This window comes from Myotis nattereri (genome assembly GCF_964212035.1).
Source record: "Myotis nattereri genome assembly, chromosome: 2".
Taxonomy (NCBI): Eukaryota; Metazoa; Chordata; class Mammalia; order Chiroptera; family Vespertilionidae; genus Myotis; species Myotis nattereri.
This window is the reverse complement of record NC_138076.1, coordinates 31,251,574-31,277,975: the sequence shown is the minus strand read 5'-3', so window position 1 is coordinate 31,277,975 and position 26,402 is coordinate 31,251,574. Positions and strand designations below refer to the sequence as shown.

The 26,402-nt window shown below is 46.3% G+C and overlaps 2 protein-coding genes across 2 annotated transcripts in view; one reads left to right on the top strand and one right to left on the bottom strand.

The window, feature by feature from the left end:
* COL4A1 (collagen type IV alpha 1 chain) overlaps positions 1-10,511 on the bottom strand; it is a 139,524-nt gene extending 129,013 nt beyond the window's left edge. The window contains exon 1 of the mRNA XM_081084484.1: positions 10,242-10,511. Coding sequence (XP_080940610.1) covers positions 10,242-10,325 — 84 coding nt within the window. The 5' untranslated portion in view covers positions 10,326-10,511. The remainder of the gene's footprint in view (positions 1-10,241) is intronic.
* An 87-nt stretch (positions 10,512-10,598) lies between these two features.
* The window catches only part of COL4A2 (collagen type IV alpha 2 chain), a 189,061-nt gene continuing 173,257 nt past the window's right edge, over positions 10,599-26,402 (top strand). The window contains exons 1-3 of the mRNA XM_081084483.1: positions 10,599-10,810; positions 11,101-11,183; positions 11,276-11,330. Of these exons, the coding sequence (XP_080940609.1) occupies positions 11,140-11,183; positions 11,276-11,330 (99 nt within the window). The 5' untranslated portion in view covers positions 10,599-10,810; positions 11,101-11,139. The remainder of the gene's footprint in view (positions 10,811-11,100; positions 11,184-11,275; positions 11,331-26,402) is intronic.

The following is a 26,402-nucleotide window of genomic DNA, read 5'->3' as shown; positions in this document are numbered from 1 at the left end:
AAACCAATTTTAATCACTTGCATATTTTCTGACCCTGCATGAGTGCTCAACATACATTTGTTGAACAGATTTTGAATGCCAGAATCAAAAACCTGAGTTATCAGCCTATCAATTTGTGCTATGTGCTTAAGTGAATTCTTAACCTTACTTGGTTTATTTTCACTATATATATAAAAAACATTGGGAGTTTGGTTATAAATGTGGCTTATAGCACAAAACAATGCCCAAACTTATGTATGTTTTAAATGAATTATTAGTCAAGAAGAAAAAAACACACATTATGTATATCTATTAACATACTAATGGATGATTATTCCAAAGAAGGAAAAATATCTAAGGTCGAGAAGAAATAAAAAATGATTAATTATAGATAATTTAAAAGTTTAAAAAAACTAATTCCAGAATAAAGAAATACAATCTTATTATTTTGAAGTATTTGGGAAAACAAAATCTAATTATTACTAAGGCACCCAACAGCTTTAAGAAGCATTTGTTATTAGTGTGTTTCCATGCAAAAGTGTTTATTAAAGATAAGGAATGAATGAGGGATGGACCAAGAAGACTGCCTGCTGCATAGCCTATGTAATAAAGAGTGTGCCCTCTCCAGTGTATCAGTGAATGGCATTGATTCTGGACAAAGTCTATGTACTTATCCAAAATACATCTGACCCAGAGGTCGAACTACCCACACTGCAGTATTTTTTTCCCATCACTGACCCATTTTTCTGTTTTGGCAAGACCATCTTAATTTTATAGGCCATTTCCTGACCAAAATTTAGGAGTTATTTTAAACCAATAACCCCAAAGGATCTTCAATCTTCAGGAAATGGGTTTGGCCATAATAAGATATAAAACAGAAATTCCTCATTCAGGGGGCCAAGTGGCCAAGGCACAGAAGAGGTGAATGAGGGCAGACCCTGCAGGAAGTTGAAATCACATGATGGGCTTCGGGCCTCACAAGTTCTGACTGGGTTCTGCCCTGGGCCAGCCTCTAAGAATACAGTCCAAGCCCATTCTCAGCAGGTGTGTGGGAATGAATGTAGTCACTAAAGTTGGCAAAACTCTGACAAAGTACATAATCATGAGAAACCTCATGTGCCATGTTCCGAGGAGGACCACAGTGGACCAGGATCTTCTCTAGATATCAGCTGTCCTCAGCTCCCACCAGCGAAGCCCTCTCCAAATTAATTCTTGAGCATCTTGACACATGCATGCTTCTAGACCAGTGGTTCTCAACCTTGGCTGCACATTAGAATCACCTGGGAATCTTTTTGAAACCCTGATTTCTGGGCCTCATCCTCCGGAAATTCTGTTTCTTTGTTATGGGGTGGAGCCACAACATTAGTAACAAAGAAACAGAATTTCGGGAGGAGGAGGCCCAGAAATCAGGATATTTCAAAAAGATTCCCAGGTGATTCTAATGTGCAGCCAAGGTTGAGAACCACTGATCTAGACCCTTCTTCCCACTCCTAACCCTCCAAACAGCATCACAGAGCTGAAAATAACACTGCTGGCAGTAGCAAGAACCAATGAGAAGAGAAAAAAAAGATAATGAGAACTGAAAAAGTCACTTTAAATGCAATGGCTCCGCTTCCATTTGAGTGTAAACTAATGTCCCAGAATAGCCTGTTATAGCTCACATCCATCAAACTGCTGCTCCAGTAAAATAAAGAGAATGGATGAGATCTATAGTCTCCAGACCCACAGCATCAACACCACCTGTTAGAAATGCAATTCTCAGGTGAACCCCACATCCCCCAAATCAGAAACCCATCTGTGTTTCATCAAGCCCTCCAGATGATTCTGCTGTGAGCTCAAGTTCGAGAACTACCGGCACAGGTGACCCTTCTATGGTCTTCTCCAGCCCCAAGATGACTTATTGTATAATTACTTGGCTATTTGTTGCTCAATTTAATTTAACAAACAGAATAGTGCCTAGCACAGAGCCAGCACTATATAAATGCTTTACAAATATTAACTCATTTAATCCTCATACGTGCTCTCCAAGTGAGGCATTATTTTTGTTCTAATTTTACATGAGGAAATATGGGCAGAGAGAATTAGGTAACTTGCACGCAGTCACACAGATATAAGAGACACAGCGGGATCCAAACCAGCACCATGAACTTAACCACTACCCTATGCGGAGCAACTGTGGTTGGACTAACTTCCTCTCTGGATGTATTCAAAACGCTGTAATTGTCTTTCCAATAAGTTGTGTGTACATCTCCCTTTACTGCAAGCTTCTGAGAGAAATAGACATTTCTTTTGCCTGGCCAATTTTAGAATCCTTGGAATTAGGCTGAACCCTCAGGTAGTATATGATTTCTATCTAAAATGTAAGCAAATTAAGTATTTTCCAAATAGTCATTACCAAAAAAATATGGACCAAACTATGGTGCTGTGGCCTTTTCCCCTCGTGTGTCATAGGTAATAATAATCACCTTAACTCAAGCTCTAACCCAGGAATAGTTGTGACCTAGCAAATAAGTTTCATGCAACTCAGTCATAACTCTATGCCATTAAAATGTTATTGTATTCTTCTTTAAAATTCTAAAATGCAACTCAAAAATTAAAGGTAATTAGGAAAAGTAGTTGCTTATATTTAAATATAACATTTCAAAGTTGATGCTCGTGGATCACTCAGAAACAAATACTCCTGTGAGCAAAAATAAGTCCTTGGTTGCATAATAGGCGAATTGTGTATTTGAGAATAAATTTTGATCATTTTGCATATTACAAAATATGCTTAAATTATAAAAATAAAGTATTGGTAGAGATGTAGAAGCCAAATCTTCCTCTGATTGAAATATACATTAATTAACATATCTTTAATAGAAATTTAAAAAAACATAAAAAAATAGTTATCGTTGGGTTTCTTTGTAACATTCTGAAGCAGGAAACCACAATCGACTTACTATCCTCAAAAATGCCCGTATGCTAAAAGACCAGGGTGAGGTAAGATTTCTGTCAGTGAAATGAAGACACGAGCTGCCATGTATCACTATCCTCCAAACCTTCCTCATCCCCAGGTGTGTCAATGGCTGCTGGGAGCAATTTGTGTAAATAATTTGAGGAGCATTGAATTACAATGAGAAAACACTGGGTTCTGTTCTTCATAAAGGAATATATTTCTTGTCTAACGCAGAAACTCAATAAACTTTTTTAACCATTTTCATTTAATGTCAAATACAGGAATACTATCTCTCCAAATATTCCACTGAGTTGGACGGAATTCATTTAATCAGCTAAACTCTCTCTGAGTGGATATACAAATGGCTTCTTCAATTGTTAGTGTGTATGGTGAAATGAGACTAGGAACATCAAACTGGCTTCTTCCAGCTTACAGCCAATATTGTTTCTCTTGCTGTCATCTGAATAAGGAAGAAATACCACCAGTCCACTCATTTATTTGGTAATAAACAAAGTTCTATTGATTCCAAGAGCAATAAAAGATGAGGAGACTGGATAATTAATTCTCCTTTATCAGGAAGAGATCAACAAAGGCCCACATGGTAGTAGTACATTGCTTTAATATCTGATTCAGACACTTTATATTTGTCTTTTACTTGACCACAAATCTAGCAAGCTTTAAAACTCATATGACATAAAATGTTGTTATAACATTCAGATTAAAAACCCAAAGTAGCAAAGCCAGGAATATTACTAAACCATGGAATAAACTATTTACATAAAGAGTTCAGCATCGTATATATTTCCAAGTTGTGTTTAGTCTGTGGTGGAATATCTACTCTAAATTTCAAATTGAGAGGAAACACCTTCCTTTGGCATTCCTTATCTTGTGTTCCTTCAAACTGCCACAGGGGTCAGCAATGTAACAGAATCGACTTGAGCCAGCACACAGCTCCACAGGGCTCTCCCAGGGTCCTGGCTGAATGACAGCCAAAAACATTAGAACCAATGACAAGTAATTACTGATTCCCCTCCATTGTCAGGCACTCCCCCAGATAGTGGGGGCATTTTAAAAAGAAGCTATGTCCTCGCATCTCATAGTTGTCAGAGGTGTCAAACCAGCAGACATGTGATCCCAGCCATGTCCCCAACATTTCTTGAATGTTTACTTGCTTCTTGTGCACTGAGCAACTGGAAGGTATCCATAGACCCTGTATTATCCTCATTTAATAGATTAAAGACTGAGGTTTGATAAGATTATTGGAACACGGAGATTAGTCCTTCATGAGAATTACCCAGCTTGCATGTTGGGGAGAAGAGAAGAATAAGACCAGGTAAATTCCATGGATCTATGTTGGGAAGTGTATGCACCAAGCCAAATTAAAACAATGAGAGGTGCCACTACACACCTATTAGAATGGTCAAAATCCAACACATTGACAACGCTAAATGCTGGGTAGGATGTGGAGCAACAGGCACTCTCATTCATTGCTGGTGGGAATGCAAAATAGTACAGCCACTTTGAAAGACAGTTTGGCGGTTTCTTGCAAAACTAGATATATTCTTACCCTACAAGCCAGCCATCGTCTGCTTTGGTATTTATCCAAAAGAGCTGAAAACATATATCCACACAAAAACCTACACAGGGATGTTTATAGCAACCTTGTTCAAAATTGCCAAAACTTGTAAGCAACTAAGATGCCCTACAGTAGGTGAATGGATAGATAAAATGTGGTATACCAGATAATGGAATTATTCAGGGCTAAAAAGAAAGGAGCTATAAAGCCATGAAAAGACTTGGGGCAACCTTAAATGCTTATTATTGTGTGAAAGAAGCCAATCCAAAAAGGCTACATACTGAATGATTCCAACTATAAGACATTCTGGAAAAGGCAAATCTATGGAGACAGTAAAAAGATCACTGGTGTGAGTTCAGGGTGGAGAAGAATGAATAGGCAGAGCACAGAGGAGTTTGAGAGCAGTGAAAATACTCTGTGTGATTCTGTGATGGTGGGTACAGGTCATTGTATACTTGCCCAACCCCATAAAATATTCAACACCGAGAGGGAACTCTAATGTAAACTATGGACTTTGGGTGATGATGATGTGTCACTATAGGTTCATCAATTGTGACAAATGTACCACTCTGGTGGGGGATGTTGGTAATGGGAGAGGCTATGCTTGTGCAGACACAGCTTTCTCTCAATTTTGCTTTCAACCTAAAACTGCTCTAAAAAATACAGACTTTATTTAAAACAAAAAAAAACCCCACCCAGCCAAAGAGATGGAAACCTATAGTCAGATAGTAGGCAGCCATTGTCAGATCCTGAGCAGTAGAATCATGTGATCATAAACAGGATCTCTGAAGACAGCCTCACACCAACATGAGGAATGGGAAGGAGTGAACTCAGGGCTGAAAGAAGGGGCAGGAGTCAGGAGGGTTGTGGCAATCATAGCACAAGGTGAGTAGACAACCATGGGTCAAACAGGGTCACAGCCGTGGAAAGAGAAAGCGGGGATGGGGTGGGGGTCGGGGGGACTCTAAGAAGCATGTACAAAGAAGGGTTGACGTGGTGACTGAGTGACATGGAGGATAAAAAAGAAGGAAGGGTGAGGTCTCCAGATTTAGTCATGGTCTGGAGGCCAAGCATCAGAAAACATCAGTGGTGCCAATGGCCAAAATGGGAGAGTTAGGAAGCACAGGTGATCTGTGCATAAGATAAGTTCAGTTCTAGACATATTTGCTAAGTCTGAGATCAAATCAGGACAGCTCAGGTGAGATGTTCCATGGGAATGGGAATATACCAGACTGGAATTTTTTAAAAAAGGTTTGGAGTCAACCTCATAGAAGGTACCGAATCAAGGAAGTAGATCTCCCCCAGGGAAGTGAGTGTAGAGAAAAGAGAGAAGCCAGCTGAGGCCTACCCTCATGGTATACCTACACTGAAGGCTCTGGAAGAGGAATAAGAGAAAAGAACAGAGAAATAGAAAGAAAACTAGAACATATTTGTGTTACAGGAGTAAGACCAGGAGAACAATGAAGAAGAAACACAGGATGGACCTAGCTCACTGTGTACAGACTATAAAAATATTAACCCAGAGTGATTCTTGGTGTTAAACTCCTCAAAAGAAATTGACAGTTGAAACATATTTTGGTTTACATCCCCTTTCATTGTATGAGTAAGAATGGTAGGAATATGTCTTTTGTATTGTTCTATAGCTGATATTTTTTTACTGGTTGTTTAATAATAGCAGGAAAAACAATAGAGTCTAGTGATATTATTTTAGGCATTCTATTGTTGCTTTTGCTTACTCTAGCCCAAGAACTCAAAATATCAAATCTGCTTAAGAGACATTTTAATGAGGTTAATTATTTTCCAATTTCTGGAATAATTGTTTTAAGAAACATTGTGTGCTTCATCAACACAAGAATTGTCATTTATTCCTTTCTGGAGGCCCTTCTGATATCTAAAAGCATTTGTTTTAGAAAGTCACTTGTGGGTTCAATTTGTCTGGGAAATCTTTACCAGCTCTTAACTAGATAACTGAATTTGTCAAGTTATGGCCATCCTTACCAGTCCCGAGAAATTTGCCAACAGTCTTGTTAATGAATAATGTAGGGCTTTGTGAATTCCCTCATGTCCTTGCCCAAGTGAAGGTAGGTTTTCTGGGTCAGCTCCTAAAGGCGCTCCTGCCTAGAATCAGCCACCCAAGCTGCACCTCTCCAAACATCCCCATGTGCCTGCAGCCTCCGGAAAGGAAACACCACCAATCCCAGGGCCCTCGCTGGCTGGGAGGGAGGAGCTTCTTATCGCTGACCTAGACCGTGCCCTCATCCTCGCTCTACCCCACTGAGGCAAAAGTTCAGCTATCAGGATTGCTGATACCAGAAACAATAACATCTTGGTATCTCAAAGGAGGGAACTTTAGGGTCATCTTTAAAGGCAAAGACCCTTAGACTTGTGAAAGGACAAAGTAGAATTACCACACCCATGTATGATGCCCTATAACAGTACATATAAAAAAAACATGTTGGATTTATAGTCCCTATTTCTTTCTCAGACTTAGAAATGGAATGTCCTCCAGAAGTTTCCTGGAGGTCCCCAAAGCTGAATTAGGTGCTTCTGCAGCCCTTGGAGTACCTTGATTGTAGCAATTACCAGCATAGGTTGTATTTGCCTGTTTCTCAGTATTTCTCTCTAGACTGTGACCTTTCTGGGGGCAGGCAGTGGGTCCCAGTCACTGTTGTATGCCCAGCACCTGACAGAGTGCATGGCATGAAGAATTGCTCAGGGAGCATGTATACAATGAAGGAAGGGATGGAGCCCTGGGAGCAGGCACAGATCAACTAGGGAAACTGAGGCACAGGGGAGCCCTCCAAAATCATTTGCTTAATCAAAGCACACACAAAAGGTGGGATCCCCTTGTCCCTAAACCACCCTCTTCTGTGTGATGTGACTAACATACACCATTAATAGTTGTGTAAGAGTACCACTCTTACGCACACATAATTTATGTACATTATTTCTTCTGGTTGGTATTAGAGATGCTTCTTTTTACCCTGATCCAATTCTCTATGTAAAGAGCATGATGATTTGGATTATATCTTCACCAGTCTCACTCCCAAGATATTGGGCTCATGTTGCTGTCATTGGGACTAACTCAGAAATCAGAAGTGTTCTCAGTTAAATTACATTTCCCCGCAGAATGTGGTCCTTACTCGCATGGGAATTAAATCTCACCTCCTTTGAGTTCTAAATCATTCAGTCACAGGAGTGGTGACTCATGGTCTGGAGATGCCAATATTGATAGGCAGGCATCAACACACTTTGGGCAAAGTTCACATTTCTGACCCCAAGAAATAACTTGTTAAGGAACATCACACAGACCCATTGGAGGGGGTAATTTGGAGGCTGTGGATGGAACAATTCATTCAGTTCAGTATGACTGCATGGCTGAGAACACATGGCACTTGCCATCAAAATACTATGAGCACATTTTTGTCTCAGGCCTGCACCGTTCCTCCTTCCTTGCCTAAGAAAGAAAAGTTGGGGAAGTTGGCAAAAAAAAACACTAGCTTAGAAAATCCATCCACTAGTAAATGGACACAATATAACCAGAGCAGATATGGTCAAATGTACAATCAAATACTTTCATGTGAAAAATAAATAAGTACAATTTGTGCCTGGCACATAGTAGGTGACGTTTTGGCATACAGATGCAAGTAAAGTGTGATTCAGATACTCCAAGAAGCGGGTAATCAAAGAATAATTTGTGTTAGCTTTTAAATTAGGGTTTGATTGACATGTAACATCTTGTCCTTCAAAAATATATTTTTAAATGATATTTTGCTTGGGATAATATTGAGGTTATTTCAACTTTTTTGTATACCTAACAGCTGATTTTGATAGGAGTTAAGCAAAAAAAAAAAAGTTATTGATAGCATGAAAAGTGAGACAATTTTAAACATAACCAGTTATTATTTTTAAATGGATTTTCTTATACACCCATAAGTCATATGCTTCTCTCTGTAATGATGCCAAGAAAAAAATATAGTGTAATGATAATATCTGTTAAGTCAATTGGTGATCAGAGGGTGTCCACATGCCAAATCTCTTAAAACACTATGTGATACCTTGAGGGACAGAGCAAAGCTAGTGGACAGGAATGTACTTGGGCTTTAGAGAATAAAAGGAAGTAAAAAAAAAAAAGAATCCCAATTCAAGAGTGATGAGTTTTATTCCCCAGGCAGGAACAGGAGTTTCCATAAGTGAGTTGCTCATTCCTTAAAGTCCTGTCTCTTTGAACAGCTAGCTCTTACAATTAGCTTCACTTTGTTAATATTATAAATCAGAAACTCTAAAGTCTGATTCCAAACATAGGTTCATATTTCTAAATAGAAAACTTTCTCTCATTGCCATCAGGTTTAGCAATCTCTCCTTGGAAGTGTTACATTTTTGGTCAATATTTCTACACCCAAATAAAGTGTTCTGGAGCCTCCTCTTCTGAAAGTAGTTTGTCATCATCACTGGAGAGTGTTTAAATAACTGACTTCAGTGCGAGAGGCTACGCTAGGCTAGGAGCAACAATCTGAAGTTAACTGCTAGTGTAATCATTAGTCCTTTCAATACCCAAGGAAGGCACTGCCAGCAAGAAGTCAAGCTCTGGATGATGAGACATGTGTGCATATTCCCAGTTTATTCTGGCATGTAACAGTTAATAATTTATATACAGTGAAGTGGAGTTAGTATCATTCTTCCAGAAGACAAGTAAAAAACAAACAAAAAATCTAAGAGCAAGATCAGGATTTGAAACAGTAAAAAGAATCAGTGGGAAATGTAGCAAGTAGCAAAATCATTTTAAACATTTGGGGAGGGGGGGGGTGCTGCAAAATGTGTTTAGAAACGCCACCTTCCCGCGGTTTTGTCTACATGGCTTTGCAGTGCGGAACAGCTGAGGTCTTTATTCTGTCTGAAGGGAAGGAAAAAAGGAAAGAACAACAGAACATCAAGGACAGTCCAGAGCTGGAAGCCGTTACCCCTGCAAACTGAACTCCCAGCTCCTTTCCGGGCAAGCACATAGCCAGAGGAAATGAAAAGTAGGAAAACAATTTGTACACAGAACAATGAGATGGAGTTTCATTTTGGTTTCACACTCAAAAATATAAATGTGGTTATAATTTTTTAAAGTATATATTAATAAAAGGCAACGAGTCGAGTATAAGAACTTTTTAAAGCTGCATTGCAGAAGAGCCCCACTTCTGTTCTTGAGCGTGCTTCAGCAACATAAAAGTCGTGGGAAAGCAAAGATACAGCTGTTTCCAGGCAAAGAGCCCAGACTGTTACTGTTCAGCATCAACTACCAGAGTCTCCAAAAATCGAGAGAAACAAGCCCAAAGAGACGCCTGGGCACATGTGCGGGGCTCGGAGCGGCGTGGGGAGCGCGTGTCCGCCCCTCCCGACTCACCCGGGCACCCACTGCAGGTGAAGGCGGTGAGCCGCTGAGCGCCCGGAGGTACGAGTTCAAATCCCGCTGACTCCCGGGCACCCTCACCCCATCCCGTGCGCACCCAGTTCTGCTCGCTTGCCCCCCGGCCCTGAGGAGTCCCCTAACTCGCCCCTACCCAGGCCACAACAAAGGAGGCTCCCTAATGGATGTGCGATCGCAGCCCGCAGGGATCACCGGCGGAGACCGGGGAGAGTGCACCTGGCCGTGCCACGAACGGCCCCCGAGGGGCGGGCGGGAGGCTCGCGCCGGGGACAAAGGGGCAGCGCGGGGCGCCCGGGCGCAGGGCGGGGCGCAGGGGAGTCGGGTCGGCCGGGACTCACCTTCGCAGCGGCTCGGCTGCGCTCCTCGTGGAGCAGAAGGGCTGCGGGCAGCAGCAGCAGCCAGACGCCGAGCCGGGGCCCCATGGTGGCGCGCCCGGGGCGGCGGCTGCCGGCGGCGGGCGGTGGAGGACGGCAGGCGGGCGCTCGCGGGCCGCGGAGGGCGGCTCGCTCTCGGAGGCCGGCGCGCGGGCGCGGAGCACCGTCCGGGGCGCGGCGGCTTGCGGCGGAGACCTGAGCGAGGCCAGGCGAGCTCCTCAATTTGTTGGCGCTGCCCCCTCCCCTCGGCGGCGCGCGGGCGGCGTCTCAAAGGGGAGGACCCTGTGGCGCGGGTAAGAGGCGGCGGGAGCGCGCGGCCCCGGGATTGCGGCTGCCGGCGCACTGGGACGCCAGGGCTCTGCGCTCCGGCTGCCGCGGCGCGACCCTGCGGCTGTCCCCTCGCTCGCCCACTGCACGGAGGGCCGAGGGCGGGCGCGCGGGCCCCGAGGCCGGCGGCCGGGGAGCCTGAGAGGCTGACGCGCTGCTGGGGTGCCGCCGGCGGACGCTTCTGAGCGGCGGAAGCCGGGCCGGAGGTGAGAGCAACCCCGGGACGGGGAGACCCAGGCCGAAGCCACGGACTTGGGGCGCCCTGTGCAGGCTGTTAGGAATGGAAGGGGAGGCTGGTGATTGAGCGGCCGCGGCTTAGCAACACCAACCGGGGCCTAGGTGGGACGGCCCCTCGTTCTTCTATCTCCGTCACCCCAGCACAGAGGTGGGGGGCGCACCCCACTCTCCCGCGTCTCGGGCGGAGGCGGCGGCGGCTAGGATGCTTCCCTCCGCGGCCCCGGCTCAGCCCGCTGCTTTGTCTCTCCTTGCACGCTAGGAGGGACCGACCCGAGCCCAGGGAGGCTGGACCGGGATCATGGACCGAGACCAGTGCCGGGCGTCGGGCCCTGCCCTGCGGCGGTAAGCGACTTTCTGCCTCGTCCCGGAGTCACTTTCAGGAGTTGCCAAATCGGGGCGCACGCTTACGGCGCTTTTCCTCTCCCTCCCCCCAGGTGGCTGCTGCTGGGGGCTGTGACAGCGGGGCTCCTGGCCCAGAGCGTCCTGGCGGTAAGTCCTGGCTCCCGGTCACGGGCTTTGATTCGCGCGCCGCGCGGGAGTGTGGTTGGGACGCCCACTGCGTGCTCACCTGAGCGTGTGTGTGTGTGTGTGTGTGTGTATCCGTGTGTCCGTGTCCGGGTGTCCCCTACAGCCCCTGCCGAGCCCAGATTCTGAGAAAGCTCGCTTTCCCCCCAAGGAACTTCTCGGGTTTGCCTTCCCACCATCCATTTGTGCTGTACAAGTGTTGGCCCTTCCCCGGGAACCAGTCATGTAAAACGTAACCTTGGCATCCTTTTCCTAAGTTTAGGCAATGCCCCGGCCTTGGAAGCCAGGGAAGGCTGTCAGTCACGTGGCAATGCGGGCCTGAGTACCGGGGAGAAACGTGTTTATGGAGCTCAGAAGCTAGTGTCTAAGTACTGTACTGTCCTTGGCAGGGTTTGCTTCTTCCTCTGAGAGCCTTTGGGGGGAATGGGCGGGGCGAGGAGGACCACTAGCAACTTTGTATTTCGTTTTAACCTTTGTGATGGAGGACACGATGGCTGGACACTTGGTTTGGCCCTGGCAGAGGCACCGTGGGAGCTGCTAAGGTTCCCCTATGTGACCTGTTTACTGTGTGCCCCCCCTCCCCCGCAGCAGCCCTGCCATTCGGGCAGCTCTGTCAGGATTGTCATTGCACTGGGGACGGCACTACGGGATTTTATAATTGTGGTTGGATGATAGGAGCCACTTCTACTGAGCTTTACGGAGCATGGCTACACCGCCACCGGTTTGGTGGGTCTCTTCAGTTGAGGACATAAATGTTTAAACTGGTTCGGAACATGTCCTGGACCCCATCCTCTCTATACGCTGTTGGAACATGATTTCTGTCACACCTGACTTCTCAGGGGACTCCTGCTGGGAGTGCCTCCTCCCCTCCAGGGTCCCTACTCTGGGTAGAGTGCACATAAAGGCCAATGGGAAGCTGTATTTGCAGTTTGATTGAAATTCCGTTATTTTCACATGGTTCTGTCCTCCCATAAAGCAGAGATGTTAAAGGCTGTGAGAGAGGAAGAAGTACCTAACTTGGAAAAGAACCTTTAGCCTTACTTTCCTGCAGCCTTCTGCTCCAGTTCAGGGATTGGAAAGTCAGAAAGGAAGTCAGAACCTTTGACCGGAACATTCCAGGCCAAGGTTTTTCTTAAACCTCAGGTCTGTTTCTTCCTTTCTACATGTCCTGATGTAAGAAGATCAAGTATCCTAGATATTTGAGCCTTACGGGTCCTTATGCACATATGACCTCATGGGACTTGGGTCATATTTATAAGGCAGAGCAAAACGCATACCCTCAAAAAAAGGACAGGGTTTCTAGAAAGGAAAGCACTGAATCCTGTTGACTCCCACACCCTCTGGTCCCCTGGAATCACTGTTGATGATATCAGCGTTTTCCTTCCTGAGGATGGCGAGAGTCCCGGGAATCTTATCTAGGACTGATCCTAAAATTGGTGGACATGGCTTCATGTCCAAATACCTGGGTCCTAAGTGCAGCTCTGCGACGTCTCACAAATCTAGAGCCCTGTTTCCACACTTTGAGCAGGAAGAGAATATTCCTAGCTTCTTACAAAGGCCAGTGAGTGCCCTGTCACATGTAATATACCTCTCTGCCTTCCTCTGACAGCGGTTCTCAACCTGTGGATCGCGACCCCTTTGGGGGTCAAATGACCCTTTCACAGGGGTCGCCTAAGACCATCGGAAAACACATATATAATTACATATTGTTTTTGTGATTAATCACTGTGCTTTAATTATGTTCAATTTGTAACAATGAAATTGGGGGTCACCATAACATGAGGAACTGTATTAAAGGGTCGCGGCATTAGGAAGGTTGAGAACCACTGCTCTAACTTAGATGCTGCAAACTCACCTAAGTCTCTTTGCTCTCTGATCCTTGGATGGGACCAAGCGCATTGATTGCCTAGCAGTGCTTCTCAGAGTGCAGTCCATGGACCCTGCGCTCACCTGCAAAGGCTGGTTAAAAATGCAGACTTCTCATCCGCAGACATTCTGATCAGACTTGCTGGGGTGGAGCCTCAGAGTCTGAATTCCCACTTGATGACAGAGTTTTGGAACCACTGAGCTAGAGTATTGTGTTGGGAGACAATGGGACTCACTTGTCAATTTATTTCATGTCCCTGGGCTGTGGATTCTAAATCTAAACAGACAAAATACTTCTGAGTTGTTTTACTAGAAAGCTATTAATAGCATTATTCAACACGCATGTGATTGGTGATGCTCAACAATGGATCTCCTACTTATTAACTTCTTACTTCCCACTGGCTTTAATAGCTATTACTCAGAAAATAATTCCTTGCTCCTTAACTATATGCATTAAAATGCCTTTCTTAACTGTGGCAAGTTCAGCTCCTCCCCTATTTGTGCGCCATGCTCAAGAATCCTGTCTCCTTGCCCATTTGTACCCATTCTTCCCAGGGATAGGTCAGTTCAGTAAAAGGGGCTGCTCATTGTCGCTTGAAAAGCTTTGTAGCAGAAACAGCTGCAAATGGTTAGCAAAGGGAATCATTATTGAATGTGTGCTTCCTATGTGCCAATTTGTATGCCTTAATCATTCCGAGCCTCATAGGGAAACACACCTATGAGGTAGGTAACTATTACCAATGGGAAACAGAGGCACAAAGAGCTTAAAGAACTTGCCCAAAGTCTCTCTATAAGTAGCCGACATTAGGTTTGAACGGACACTTGCTCACTGCACTCAGCTTCCCGGCATCAGACTGTAAGTCAGTAGTGCAGGTGCTCCTAAGCTCCAGTATTTTCTCTGGTTGTGCTGCTTTCTCCTTGCTCTTAACTGTGACTAGCAGTGTTGTGTTGGGAGCCTGGTTCCTAGGAAGGAACCCCCCCCCCCCCCGCACTTTGCTTTGAAGAGAGGAGCCCAGTGCAAGGGAGAAGCAATATGATTAGGTGTCCAAAGGAGAAAAGGAAGCACAAATCCCATGGGGCAGCCTGGGCTCAGGACCCAATGTAAATACATGTGACTTGCCTGTGCAACCATGGGTAGCACTCGCTGTTTGCTGTTCAGGTTGCCTTCCCTGAAGATGCCCTCCTTTGAATGCAGTGCCAAGGTTCTGAGTGTATGTGCAGAGGCCCCTTCCTAAAAGCAAGGCTGCATAGTGGTTACTGGCCCACAGTCTGAAGGCAGGCTGCCTGGGGGCCATTCCCAACTCCACAGCTGATGAGCTGCTGCCTCCCCTGGCACTCACCAAACCCCTATGTCCTGCAATAGGGATGTTGCCAATGGCACCCATCTCTAGGTGGATGTCAGATGAGTGGATGCGTGTGAAGTCCCTGGAGGGTGGCGCGGTGGAGCAAGAGCTCCAGGTGTCTGCTGGGCCTGTGTCAGGGAAGGTCTCCACAGCAGCATGCTCTAATGTTCAGGAGACTTAAAAGCAAAAGCACTCACTGCAGCCCCTGCTGAACATTGTTAGTTATCTTAAGAGATGGGGCAGCAGCCTTGAAGATCTAAGGGACCAGTTCTGTGTGATTCTGGAAGGAAGAGAATTCCAGAGAACAAAGGCCTTCTTTCCCTTAGGTTAAATATGCAGGGGGCCTGAGCTGACCTCATGACCTAGCTGGAGAAACAGACCCCAGACTCTAGATTCTCATAAGTATCAGGGTGTGGCCCCGTGAGCCCCAGGAAATGCTGGGCTCCTGGCTGCCTTCTGCACTAGCTTCAGTTTCCAGGGTGCTTTCTAGGAATCCAGGCCCTGGAAAATTCACTTGAAAAATTACCCTCCTGCATGCCGCCATACCTTTCCCTCCCCCCAACCAAAAAACAAGAAAAGAAAAAGCAGCAGCAGCAGCAGTATGTTCTAAAGATTTTCTCTTCTCCTTTCAATCGGTTTATTGAAAAATTATAAAAAGTGTATAGTGACCAGAGAACATCCATCCTGACTTAAAGGGATTATAGAGTATGTGAAAAACTATCTATGTGCTGTCAGAACTGGTATGTATTCATGAAAATTTTAGAGAGTCTTCAAAATATGATGGCAGCATCTTGTGGGTTAATAAATTGGTCTGTATCATTGTTTTACTGGGGGGAAAAGAAAAAAAAATGTATGGTGCTCAGATGCTCCCCAGGCTCTAGTTAAGAATCGTGGAGAACAGTTCTTTCCCAGAATTCCCCAGAGTAGTCCTATTGTTTTAAAACCGGGACCCCTACGCAAAAGGGAAATATCACAGGGCTCCTTCCTAATGGAAAAGCAAGCATATCTCGGGGGGCAGTTAAAGCAGCCCTCCCTGGCGGCTTGTCGGACTTGGCCGCCGTCACTAACGTCAGGGGCTCATCCCAGCATCTCAGAACTAGATGTAGGTATGAAGGGAGGACGGCGAACATGGCTCTAGCACTGTAGGTGGGTATATTTGGAACCAAAAGGGGGGAAGGGAGGGAGAAATTCAAATAAAAAGTTGTAGAATAGAAAATAAAACGACTAAAATAATAAAAATCAAAGGATTGTCTGTTTTTCTGAAGAGAGGGTAAAAAAAATGGGTGACACTCTCCAATTAAATAAAAGAGAAAAGTTGAAGGAAAATGAAAGGGCAGTGAACATATATGTCTGATAATAATTATGTCACTATGTAAAAGATGGTTTTGAAATGTCTTGTTCTTTTAATGTGAAAAAGAATATTTATCTGTGACTAGAGGACTTCAGAGAAAGCTCTGAAATTGGCCCCTCGCTGTATCTGCTGGTATCCGCTGGTAGGTGAAGTCTGGAACCCCAGATTTAGGGGAGTCAGCTTGTAAACCAGGCCATCTGTGCAGTAGCTGGTGGCCTCTGGAGCCAAGGACTGCACAGTAGTCTTGGGGAACAAGAAGGCCTCCTGCCCACCTGGCTACTCACTGGCTGTTTGTAGTGACCCAGGGCAAGTCACTCACTGCTTTGGTTCTGTTGTGTGGTGTCAGTGCTGGGGGGCTCCAGCTTATGGTGTCAGTGCTGGGGGGCTCCCGGTTATGGTGTCAGTGCTGGGGGGCTCCCGGTTATGGTGTCAGTGCTGGGGGGCTCCCGGTTATGGTGTCAGTGCTGGGGGGCTCCCGGTTATGGTGTCAGTGCTGGGGGGCTCCAGCTTATGGTGTCAGTGCTGGGGGGCTCCCGGTTATGGTGTCAGTGCTGGGGGGCTCCCGGTTATGGTGTCAGTGCTGGGGGGCTCCCGGTTATGGTGTCAGTGCTGGGGGGCTCCCGGTTATGGTGTCAGTGCTGGGGGGGCTCCAGCTTATGGTGTCAGTGCTGGGGGGCTCCCGGTTATGGTGTCAGTGCTGGGGGCTCCCGGTTATGGTGTCAGTGCTGGGGGGGCTCCAGCTTATGGTGTCAGTGCTGGGGGGCTCCAGCTTATGGTGTCAGTGCTGGGGGGCTCCCGGTTATGGTGTCAGTGCTGGGGGGCTCCAGCTTATGGTGTCAGTGCTGGGGGGCTCCCGGTTATGGTGTCAGTGCTGGGGGGCTCCCGGTTATGGTGTCAGTGCTGGGGGGCTCCAGGTTATGGTGTCAGTGCTGGGGGGCTCCCGGTTATGGTGTCAGTGCTGGGGGGCTCCCGGTTATGGTGTCAGTGCTGGGGGGCTCCCGGTCATGGTGTCAGTGCTGGGGGGCTCCCGGTTATGGTGTCAGTGCTGGGGGGCTCCCGGTTATGGTGTCAGTGCTGGGGGGGCTCCAGCTTATGGTGTCAGTGCTGGGGGGCTCCAGCTTATGGTGTCAGTGCTGGGGGGCTCCCGGTTATGGTGTCAGTGCTGGGGGGCTCCCGGTTATGGTGTCAGTGCTGGGGGGGCTCCAGCTTATGGTGTCAGTGCTGGGGGGCTCCCGGTTATGGTGTCAGTGCTGGGGGCTCCCGGTTATGGTGTCAGTGCTGGGGGGGCTCCAGCTTATGGTGTCAGTGCTGGGGGGCTCCAGCTTATGGTGTCAGTGCTGGGGGGCTCCCGGTTATGGTGTCAGTGCTGGGGGGCTCCAGCTTATGGTGTCAGTGCTGGGGGGCTCCCGGTTATGGTGTCAGTGCTGGGGGGCTCCCGGTTATGGTGTCAGTGCTGGGGGGCTCCCGGTTATGGTGTCAGTGCTGGGGGGCTCCAGCTTATGGTGTCAGTGCTGGGGGGCTCCCGGTTATGGTGTCAGTGCTGGGGGGCTCCCGGTTATGGTGTCAGTGCTGGGGGGCTCCAGCTTATGGTGTCAATGCTGGGGGGCTCCCGGTTATGGTGTCAGTGCTGGGGGGCTCCCGGTTATGGTGTCAGTGCTGGGGGGCTCCCGGTTATGGTGTCAGTGCTGGGGGGCTCCAGCTTATGGTGTCAGTGCTGGGGGGCTCCCGGTTATGGTGTCAGTGCTGGGGGGCTCCCGGTTATGGTGTCAGTGCTGGGGGCTCCCGGTTATGGTGTCAGTGCTGGGGGGCTCCAGGTGAGCTGGAGAGCCAGAACTGAGCACACAAAGCACCCACACCTGCCGCAGGCCCTTCCCTGAGCTGAAACCGCAGAGATGAGCTGGCTCTCGTCCCCCAGCTGGAATAGGAATGTAACATTGGGAATAGTAAGGCTTTTCCAGGAAAGCATTTGGGCTGCTCCAGGATATGACTTAAAAGTAAATATGCTGCATCAGGCTTTTTATCTTTTTGTCTTTGTGAGAAGCTTCTGGAATTCAGTGAATGGAACTTAATCAGCTAAGATGAGAGAATGGGCAGAGCATTTGGTGGCTACCTATTGCCAGTCCTCTGGTATCTGCTTGCTCAGTTAATGAGCCTGTCCTGGGACAGATGAAGGTCTGAATGACTCACTAACTTTGATTTCACGGGCTTCCCTGTGGTGTGATTTTTCTTTTGATTATTCATGAAAGGAAAAGGGGATAGCTAATCTTAGGGAGACCCACGGCATGTAGTCCAATTCCAGCCATGTGGTCAGGGAGTGAATTTCAAAGGAAGTACACGTCTCCAGCAGCTCCCCCTGCAAGCTCTGCCCTACCCACCAGACACTAAGGCCCTGAGTGCCTGGGTCTGGTCTCCTCATGTTGGTACCTCCCCGTCTCCCGCTGCTCGAGGCAGACCACTGACGCGCACTGGGCGTTCCGTTAGCTTGTGTCCTGCTGCCTTGAATGAGGCTGCCTTTTGAAGCAACAAGTTCTTTTGTTAAAAAAAAAAAAAAAAAAAAAAAAACAGAAAGAAAAGGGGGAGTATAGTACAGCATTCTGGAAGAGAGAAAATAACATTAGTGGGAAAGCTGGCAAAATTCTCATAGAGTCTGTAATTAATGTAATCATGTCAATTTCTAGTTCTGATGAAATGTGCCAAGGAAATGTAAGATGTTGGCATAGCATCATCTTGTCTGGCCAAAGGGTATAGAGGACTCTTTGCACTATCTTTGCAACTGTTCTGCAAACCTGCTCTTAGAAGCCAACGACAGTCACATTTGGTGCACATAAGCCAGACAGACAAGTGCAAAGAAAAAGCTGAGAAGCAGCAAGTCTGAGGCCAGTGGGCAGCAGATGTGGCAGGCACGAGGAAAATATGGCTCCCATTCTCTTCTCTAATAGACTAAGTAAACAAAAAGCATTCCTGTGTGCTTGGAAATATAGCAGAAGTGGCCCCATCAGGGAGAAAGGGCTTTTGTCCCCCTCACTTGTGGGGAGTGCTGTGTGAAGAGAGAGGAGGAAAGGCATCCCAAGGGAGTTTCCACAGCTCAGCATCCAGTAGGAGGCCTGCAGTGAGCTGCAGTAGCCTCCCTCTTCTTGACCGACTGACCGGGCAGGGAAAACGGATGCACAGTTGCTTCCTGAGCGTGCAGTGGCATGGCGGGATTGCATGATGGTGTCACTGCCAAGGAGACAATAAACGGGAATGCTCACACCTCTAGCCCTTGCTGATTTGTCAGGCCAGAGTTTGTAGGTGCTGTATGGAAAAAGGGAGGCCTCCCCCACTTTCTTGCATGCCTAGAATACTGGATGGGTAGCACGAAAGTGGCTCTGCTGGGATGTCCAGCGTCCCTGTGCCCCACCTCCACACGCACTCCCTACAAGCCATTATGGTGGAATTTGAAGTTAGCAATCTCCACATTGCCCCAACTTCTATTTCAGTTATGGGCTGGGGGAAGAGGGCCAGAACAAGGATGGCCCATGGCCAGTGGCTATTGCCTCACACTTTTGCCTCTGTCACCACCCTGCAGGAACAGAGCAGCCTCTGTCCCCTGGCCTTTCCAATTCTGTTTTGTAGCTGGCTACATACACACCCTATCTCCTCTCTGGAGCCTGTGGCCCTTGTGACATGAAGGGCACCCTGCCTTCTCACCTATTAGAGTACCCATATGACAGATGTCAGAATGCCTGTGGCTGGCTGGGCCTTCTGCCCTTAGAATTGAGACCCATTCAAGAATCTAATTGCCCTCTCAAGCTCCTAGGACTTTTAATTATCATCAGAGATCAATGATTTCAAGTCATCATTCATAACTTATATAGACATTAAACATTTGCCTCACTCTTCCTCAAGGGCAATTACTGCTCCCACAATCCAAAGATGAGGACATGTTACATTGTCCCCCTCCCCCCAGGATTTGTTCAGTACATTGTATGCTCCGGGCCCTGAAACACAGTGAGCATTCCGTGAAGTGTCTGTCTCATAAATGAGCGAAGATGTCAGTTGAAAATGAGATAGTTGAAAGTGTTCAAACTAATCTTCTGGATGAGGAATGCAGTCATGGAACAACTAATAAAAGATGAGATAAAAATGTAATTTTTCTCACTGTGGGGTTTTGGGTTTTTTTTTTTTTTTTTCCAAATTAAATGCTTCCCCCTCTGGATAAAGCTAGCTGTATATGATGATAAAAGGAGCATTGATCCGTCTATGAAAGATTTGCATTTTTTCCTAGGGATTGTTTCAACCCCACCCATAAAATTCCTCTGCTGCTGCTTTTGCCCAGGTCTGTGATCTCCGTGTGGGAATTACAGAAGAATTTGTGTTATTGAGTTACATGCACTGACTTTCTGGTACCTGGTAGAAATTACATAACTGTTTTTCTGCATGTGGAGCACTTTGGGCTCTGTGACTGCGAAGTGATGTGGGCCCGTGAGAACAGAGGAAAGGGCTTCTGCTGGCGGACGGGATCAAAGACGCATGCTCCCTGGGAGGCCTCGAGGCTCTGGTTTGTCCATTAAAGAAAAGAGACACTGATTAGCAAGGACTGTACAATAATTGCAAACTGGTGTCAGGAAGGGGGTACGCAGGAAACAGACCAGCTCCGTGGGACCTGCTCCCTCCTCTGCCCTTACCTCGCTGACACTGGCTTCAGATTGGAGACAAGGAAGGGGACCTCCAAGAGGGTCTTTGTGAGGTCCCCGGGGATCAACATAAGAAAGACTAACCCTTGAATGTGCTTCTAGCGTTCCAGGTCCCCCAGGGGCAGCTGAAATATCCCACAGGAGCAACAGCAACTCCCTTTAGTGAGCACATTGGTACCAGGAACTAATCTCAGCTGCTGACACACGGTACCTGCTAAAGGCCCACAACTCTGCAGTTATCCCACTTTAGAGATGTGCAGAGAGAGGCACACACAGGTTAGGGTACTTGTTAAGGTCAATAAGGAATAAAGTTGGGAATAAAGCCCAAGACTCGCTGATTCCAAAGCCTCTGCTCTTAATCACTGTGCAGGCTGACAAATCCCTGGATGTAGACTATGAATGCTTGTGTGCATATTTAAAATCCACAAGGTGTTGAGCATATAAAATATATCCACTTATATCTAAATAGGATGTATACCACATGTAAAATATGTGTGTATTATTTATCTACATGGGATTTATAGAGATAGATGTTAGATATACATAAATGATAGATGGCAGATAGATGTAGATAATAGATGACGATAGTTGGAAGAAAGAGAGAAATAGAGAGCATGGAGCACACATATGCACCCACATGCACACAGGGCCTTTGGGTGCTCCTGGCTCCTTTTTCTACAAGGGCTGCCCAGGCAGGGGACAGAAGCATGACGGTCCCCAGGGAGCTTAGAGTCCTGTTTGGGTCTGTGGAGAGGCTGCCTTGTGCGTGTAGGTGACTGAGGAGCTTGTGAACGCTGAGAGACTGAAGAGGCTGCACTCAGGAGAAGCCCACAGGGATGACCACGGAAGGCAGAGAGTGGGCGAGGGGGAATCCGAGAGGCAGAGCTGGGTTCCTGCGGAGCTCTCCTTCTTCAGGCCCTTTTTGAAATGCCAGGCCATGAAGGTGTATTGCTTCGTAGAGGGGAGAGGGATGTGTGAGCACAGCATTATTAACTCAGAGCACATGGAGAGGCTCTTGGAAGATTGTCAGTCCAAACTTGGAGAAAAACTTACTGAAACCCCCTGGGGAGAAAGGGACTGTCCCACAATTATCTTAGCTCTGCAGGAGACCTCCATGGTCAGCAGTGGAATGATGTCAGAATCCATTTTTTCCCGGGACAAAGCCAACTTCCTTATATTGGGGCTGCTCTGACTGCTGTGTGGTTTATTTTAATGTTTTTCATTGGCATGTCCCACACGCCAACAGGTAGACAGGGGTGGCCTATTAAAGAGTTGGAGCATCTGGGTTTGAGTCCAAAGATTGGGGAAAGCCACTTCCTGTCTGAGCTTCTTTTCTTCAGGTGTGAAACAGGGATGCTGATAATCATGTCCCAGGCTCATGGTGAGATCATTATGTGAACGTGTCCAGTTCTACTAGGAATAATGTTCACTCACAAGTTATATACATCAGTTCTATCATGGGCTCAGGTCTGGGTCCCAGAGCGAGGACAGGCCAGGAGCAGCGGGGTTGGAGAGTTCTGAGCACACACACGTGTGTGAGGGGTGGGGAGTAGGAGTTGTCCAATTGTGTGACCAAAATTTTTAAGTTAAATATATCATCTGGGATTGTCCATGTACAGAAGTAGAGAGCAACCACTGTTTTGAGACCTAGTTTCTCCCTCCTTTGACTAGATCAGACTTTCAGCACCTCAGATTTCACATGTGATTGTACTCATCAGTAAACACCTGCAGAAGCCCCCTCAAGAGTTAGACCCTGCTGTTCAGAGGGGAATCCTAAAGGAAGAGCAGGACCACGGCATGGGTTTCACCAGGAATAAGGCCAGCTTGAGTCTTGGGTTGGAAACTTGCTTTTGCTACTTCAGCTGCGTAACTTTGGACAAGTTATTTAGCTTTTACGCTTTCATTGCGTTTCTAAAACTGGACTAAAAGTAGTTCTACCTCCTAAATGTGCTCTGAGGAGAAAAGAAGACATTGCATGTAAAGATCTTCGCAATCTCAGCATTGTAGTGCTTGCTGAATGTTAGCTAGTGCCTACTTGGTTTTAGGTTTTGAGTGTGTGTGTTTGTATGTGTGTGTGCTTTAATCAAATATGGATCTTCATGCTGAAATCATAAAAACATCTTTTTTAAAAAAGCAAAAACCCTGGAAGCTACAGAAAGAAAAGTTCAAGTGTTACTAGAGTTTGGGGAAAAATTATTGCGGGCCTCATTGCCATGCCCGGGTGTTCTCTGTGTGTGGCTGTCAGGCAGGGAGAGGCGAGTGTGCCCAGCAAGGCACAGCAGGGCAGAGGAGGATGTGGCATGAGTGCACCAGCCAGCAAGACTGAAGGGATGCAGGAGGAAGCTGGGGTAAGATCCTGCCATCTTCATAGTGCCTGTGGTGCCCCAATGCTGAGCTGTGGACAAGCTCACCAGTGCACACACGGTTCACATGGCGAGATGGGTGCAGGGGCATCTTCCCACTGCCTTTGGACAGTTGTTTTCTTTTTCATACATTTGAGAAATGCCAGCAAAACCTTTTAGTTTTAATCAAAGCTAGGTTAAGGTGCGACTAAACTATTTCCAGAACAAGTGGAAAGGCTTAAAAACAAAGAACATCTTGTTCAAATAATTCTGAAACCCAAGTACGATTTAACAAAGCAAGAAAACTCAAGAGGTTTTGGTCTGGCAACATGGCATAGAAAACACCCAGTCAAATCTTAGGAGAGAACTTCTTTCTTGAAAGGGCAGAAGGGAACCCCCCTTCCCCCCTCCCCCTGCCCTTCCCATTTCCTAGCAGGCATTAGCAGTACACAGTGTCTGCTATGGTTCCATAAGTCAGGATAAACTGGACACACACACATACCTGTTTCCTTCTGAGCACCCAGGAGAGCAAGGCCAGTGGGTGGATTCAGACAGGAAGATTCCAGCTAGAAATTCCATGGAGGAAAACCACCTCCTTCCCTTTCTTCCTTACTTAGTCATTGTCTTCATTATAACAACTGTCCAAGTACAGTCAAGGGCCAAGTAGGGGCCTGAAATAGTTTCTTTTCCTATCTAAAAACCACCTTCCTTTTCTGCCAGCTCTCGCCACGGTTCCCTGCCCACCACCCCCAGCTCTCAAGGCAATCTTAGCTCAGACAGGATTTCCTTCGTCACAGTCATCCGCTTTTTCTGGTCCAGTCTCCCCCTCCCGTTGCAAAACAAGGAATATTAACAGCAAGTAGTCCAAAATGATTTGTAAACCTTAGGCCAAAACATATAGACATCAGTTTCTGTGTGCGCTTACCAGCATCAAGATGCCAGAGTTTGGAAAAATAAATGTGTTTCTTGCTAGGTCACCTGATAACAGCGAGTTGTCAGCTATATACCTTGGCTTTTGTGAAACTGCAAAAGTGCAAGCACATTCATTTTAATCGCATATCTTAAAAAGCTGCAAAGTTAAAACAAAAATGTCAATTTTAGCAAAAGTCATTCATGTTTTAGATGAAGGCTGGTAGAAGGATGGGTCAGGTTAATCACATTTCCTGCGGTTACTGGGTCTGGTTCCCAACCTCACATAAGAACAGACCTTTGAGGCATGACAGGAAACATTCTTTCAAAGCCTGAACAGATTTCCTGGGGTCTGGAAGGAGAATGTAGTCTTTAAATTCTCCCAAATGGTTCTAGGAAAAACCAGAGCCACCCAATTATAGGAACGATGCAGATAATCAGTTCTGCTCTTGATTAAAATGGAAACTCAAATCACTCAGGGAGGGAAGTGTGCACAGAACCAGTTAAGTGAGCCCAATTCAGCCCTTCACTCCACCCCCTCTCCCCCAGTCTATTTGTATATTTGTAAGTACAAGTTCGTTCTCTCTCTCTCTCTCTCTCACCCTCTCTCTCTCTCTCTCCCCCTCCCCCCTCCCTCCCTCCCTCCCCCCCTCCCTCCTAGAAGTGTAGCAATACTAGTAATACTAGCAGCAGCACTCTACTGTCCCTTTCCAATTAAATTGATCTTGCCAGGAGGTAGAAGACCAAGATTATTCTCTCCCTATTCATGTCAGTGGAGTCCCAGCAAAGAAGTTGGGGGGAAAGTAGTAAAATATCTCCTTACAGATCCTAATTTCCTCCTTTTCATCCCTGTTCCAAAATTTCTTTGCTGAGACCCTGTGCTCTTCTAGATCTAAAACTTTGCTCAAAAAAAAAATCGATCTGAAATTATTTACACGCAGAATTTGCCTCTGGTTTTCTTTGAAACCAGTGGACCTTGGCCCGGCAGGACTTTAGGATCACCTGGGAAACTTTGTAGTAGGGTGATGTCCCGACCCTGCTCTTCAGATATTCTGAGTGAGCTGCTCTGGGGTGGGACCAGGCAACTAAAGCTTCCACCTGGATTAAGCAGGGATTGTCTGCCTGGGCTGAACATGGCAGTCGCCTGGGGAGTGTTCCATAACGCTGGTGCTGGTCCATCCCCTGGAGCTACTGGGATTTATTCTAGTTCCTCAGATGACTGTAGAGGAATTTAAGTCCCTGTGGAGACTAACTTCGCCCTTTCAGGTCAGGAGGACTATTGCCGTGTTCACCGGGAGGTTCTGCTTCTCTGATCCTGGACTCTCTATCCACCAAACACAGCCCGTGCCCTGGGAACATCCTATCGCCTTTCGCAAAGTGGGGAGGCCTGGCTGGCAAGTACACAGCCCAGGGACCTCTCCAGCCACCGGGCGCCCCCACTCCTGGGCTGGGATTTGTGGGTGATACCTTTATCCTCCAACAGGAGCGGTCTGTTATCTGCTTCTCACCTGATTGGAATTTAATGTTCTAGAAATAAATGACTTACCACTTAACTTTACTCCAGAGGGGGAAGAAAATGAGATCAGTCATGCTCATTCTTTTTTTTTTTTTAATCCAAACATTCTTTACTTAAGAAGTAAAAGCAGGTAAGGATAGTGTTGATTCTGTCTAGAGATTCTAGAACGAGGAATGGCTGGACAGCACTGATACTTCAAATAACTGAGAAGGTTGGTTCCCCTAGAACAAAATCTAACCCCAGGACCATTGGCTTCTGTTTGGTATAAAAACAAGAAAGCAAAGCCAGACCAGTGTCTCATAGGAAAATAAGTGTATTTAAAAGGAGATTATATAAATATATTTCATCAAGTTTTTCAAGTGGCTTTTTCTTTTTTCTATTGTACCATTTACAGAATCTTTATTCTTCTAATTCTTGAGTTAAGGAAAAAAGACAAAGGAAGGTTGTTGATTCATTGAACAGTTTTGTCTTCTTGTTGGCTTGTCCCCTTCATTGGGTTCATTAGCTGGAGTCTAAGAATCAACAGAAAGACTTCATGAGGTTTTTCTTAGTTCCTCACATTTAAAAAAAATTATTTTAGATCTTTATTTCTAAGCATTCCATGTGTTAAAAAATAGGTAAATTTCCTGAAATAAAAAATAAAATCTTGATACATGAGTCATACATCACATATACAACAAATACAGTGATTTGTAAACTAATCATTTGGAACCAATCTTATTAATGTCACTTCAGGTCCCATATACATAGTGCAAACTGTGTTGATTCTTTTATACTTGTTTTTTTAACTGTGGCAAATACACATAACACAAAATTTACTATCTTCATCCGTTTTAAGTATACAGTTCATAGCATTAAGAACATTTTCATTGTTATGCAACCAGCCTTACCATCCATCTCCAGAACTTTTTCTATCATCCCAAACTGAAACTCTGTCCCCATTAAAAACAGACCCCCCGTTTCCCCTTCCCCAGCCCCTCATAATGTCTATTCTACTTTCTGTTTCTTGGAGTGAACCTATTTTAGGGGCTTC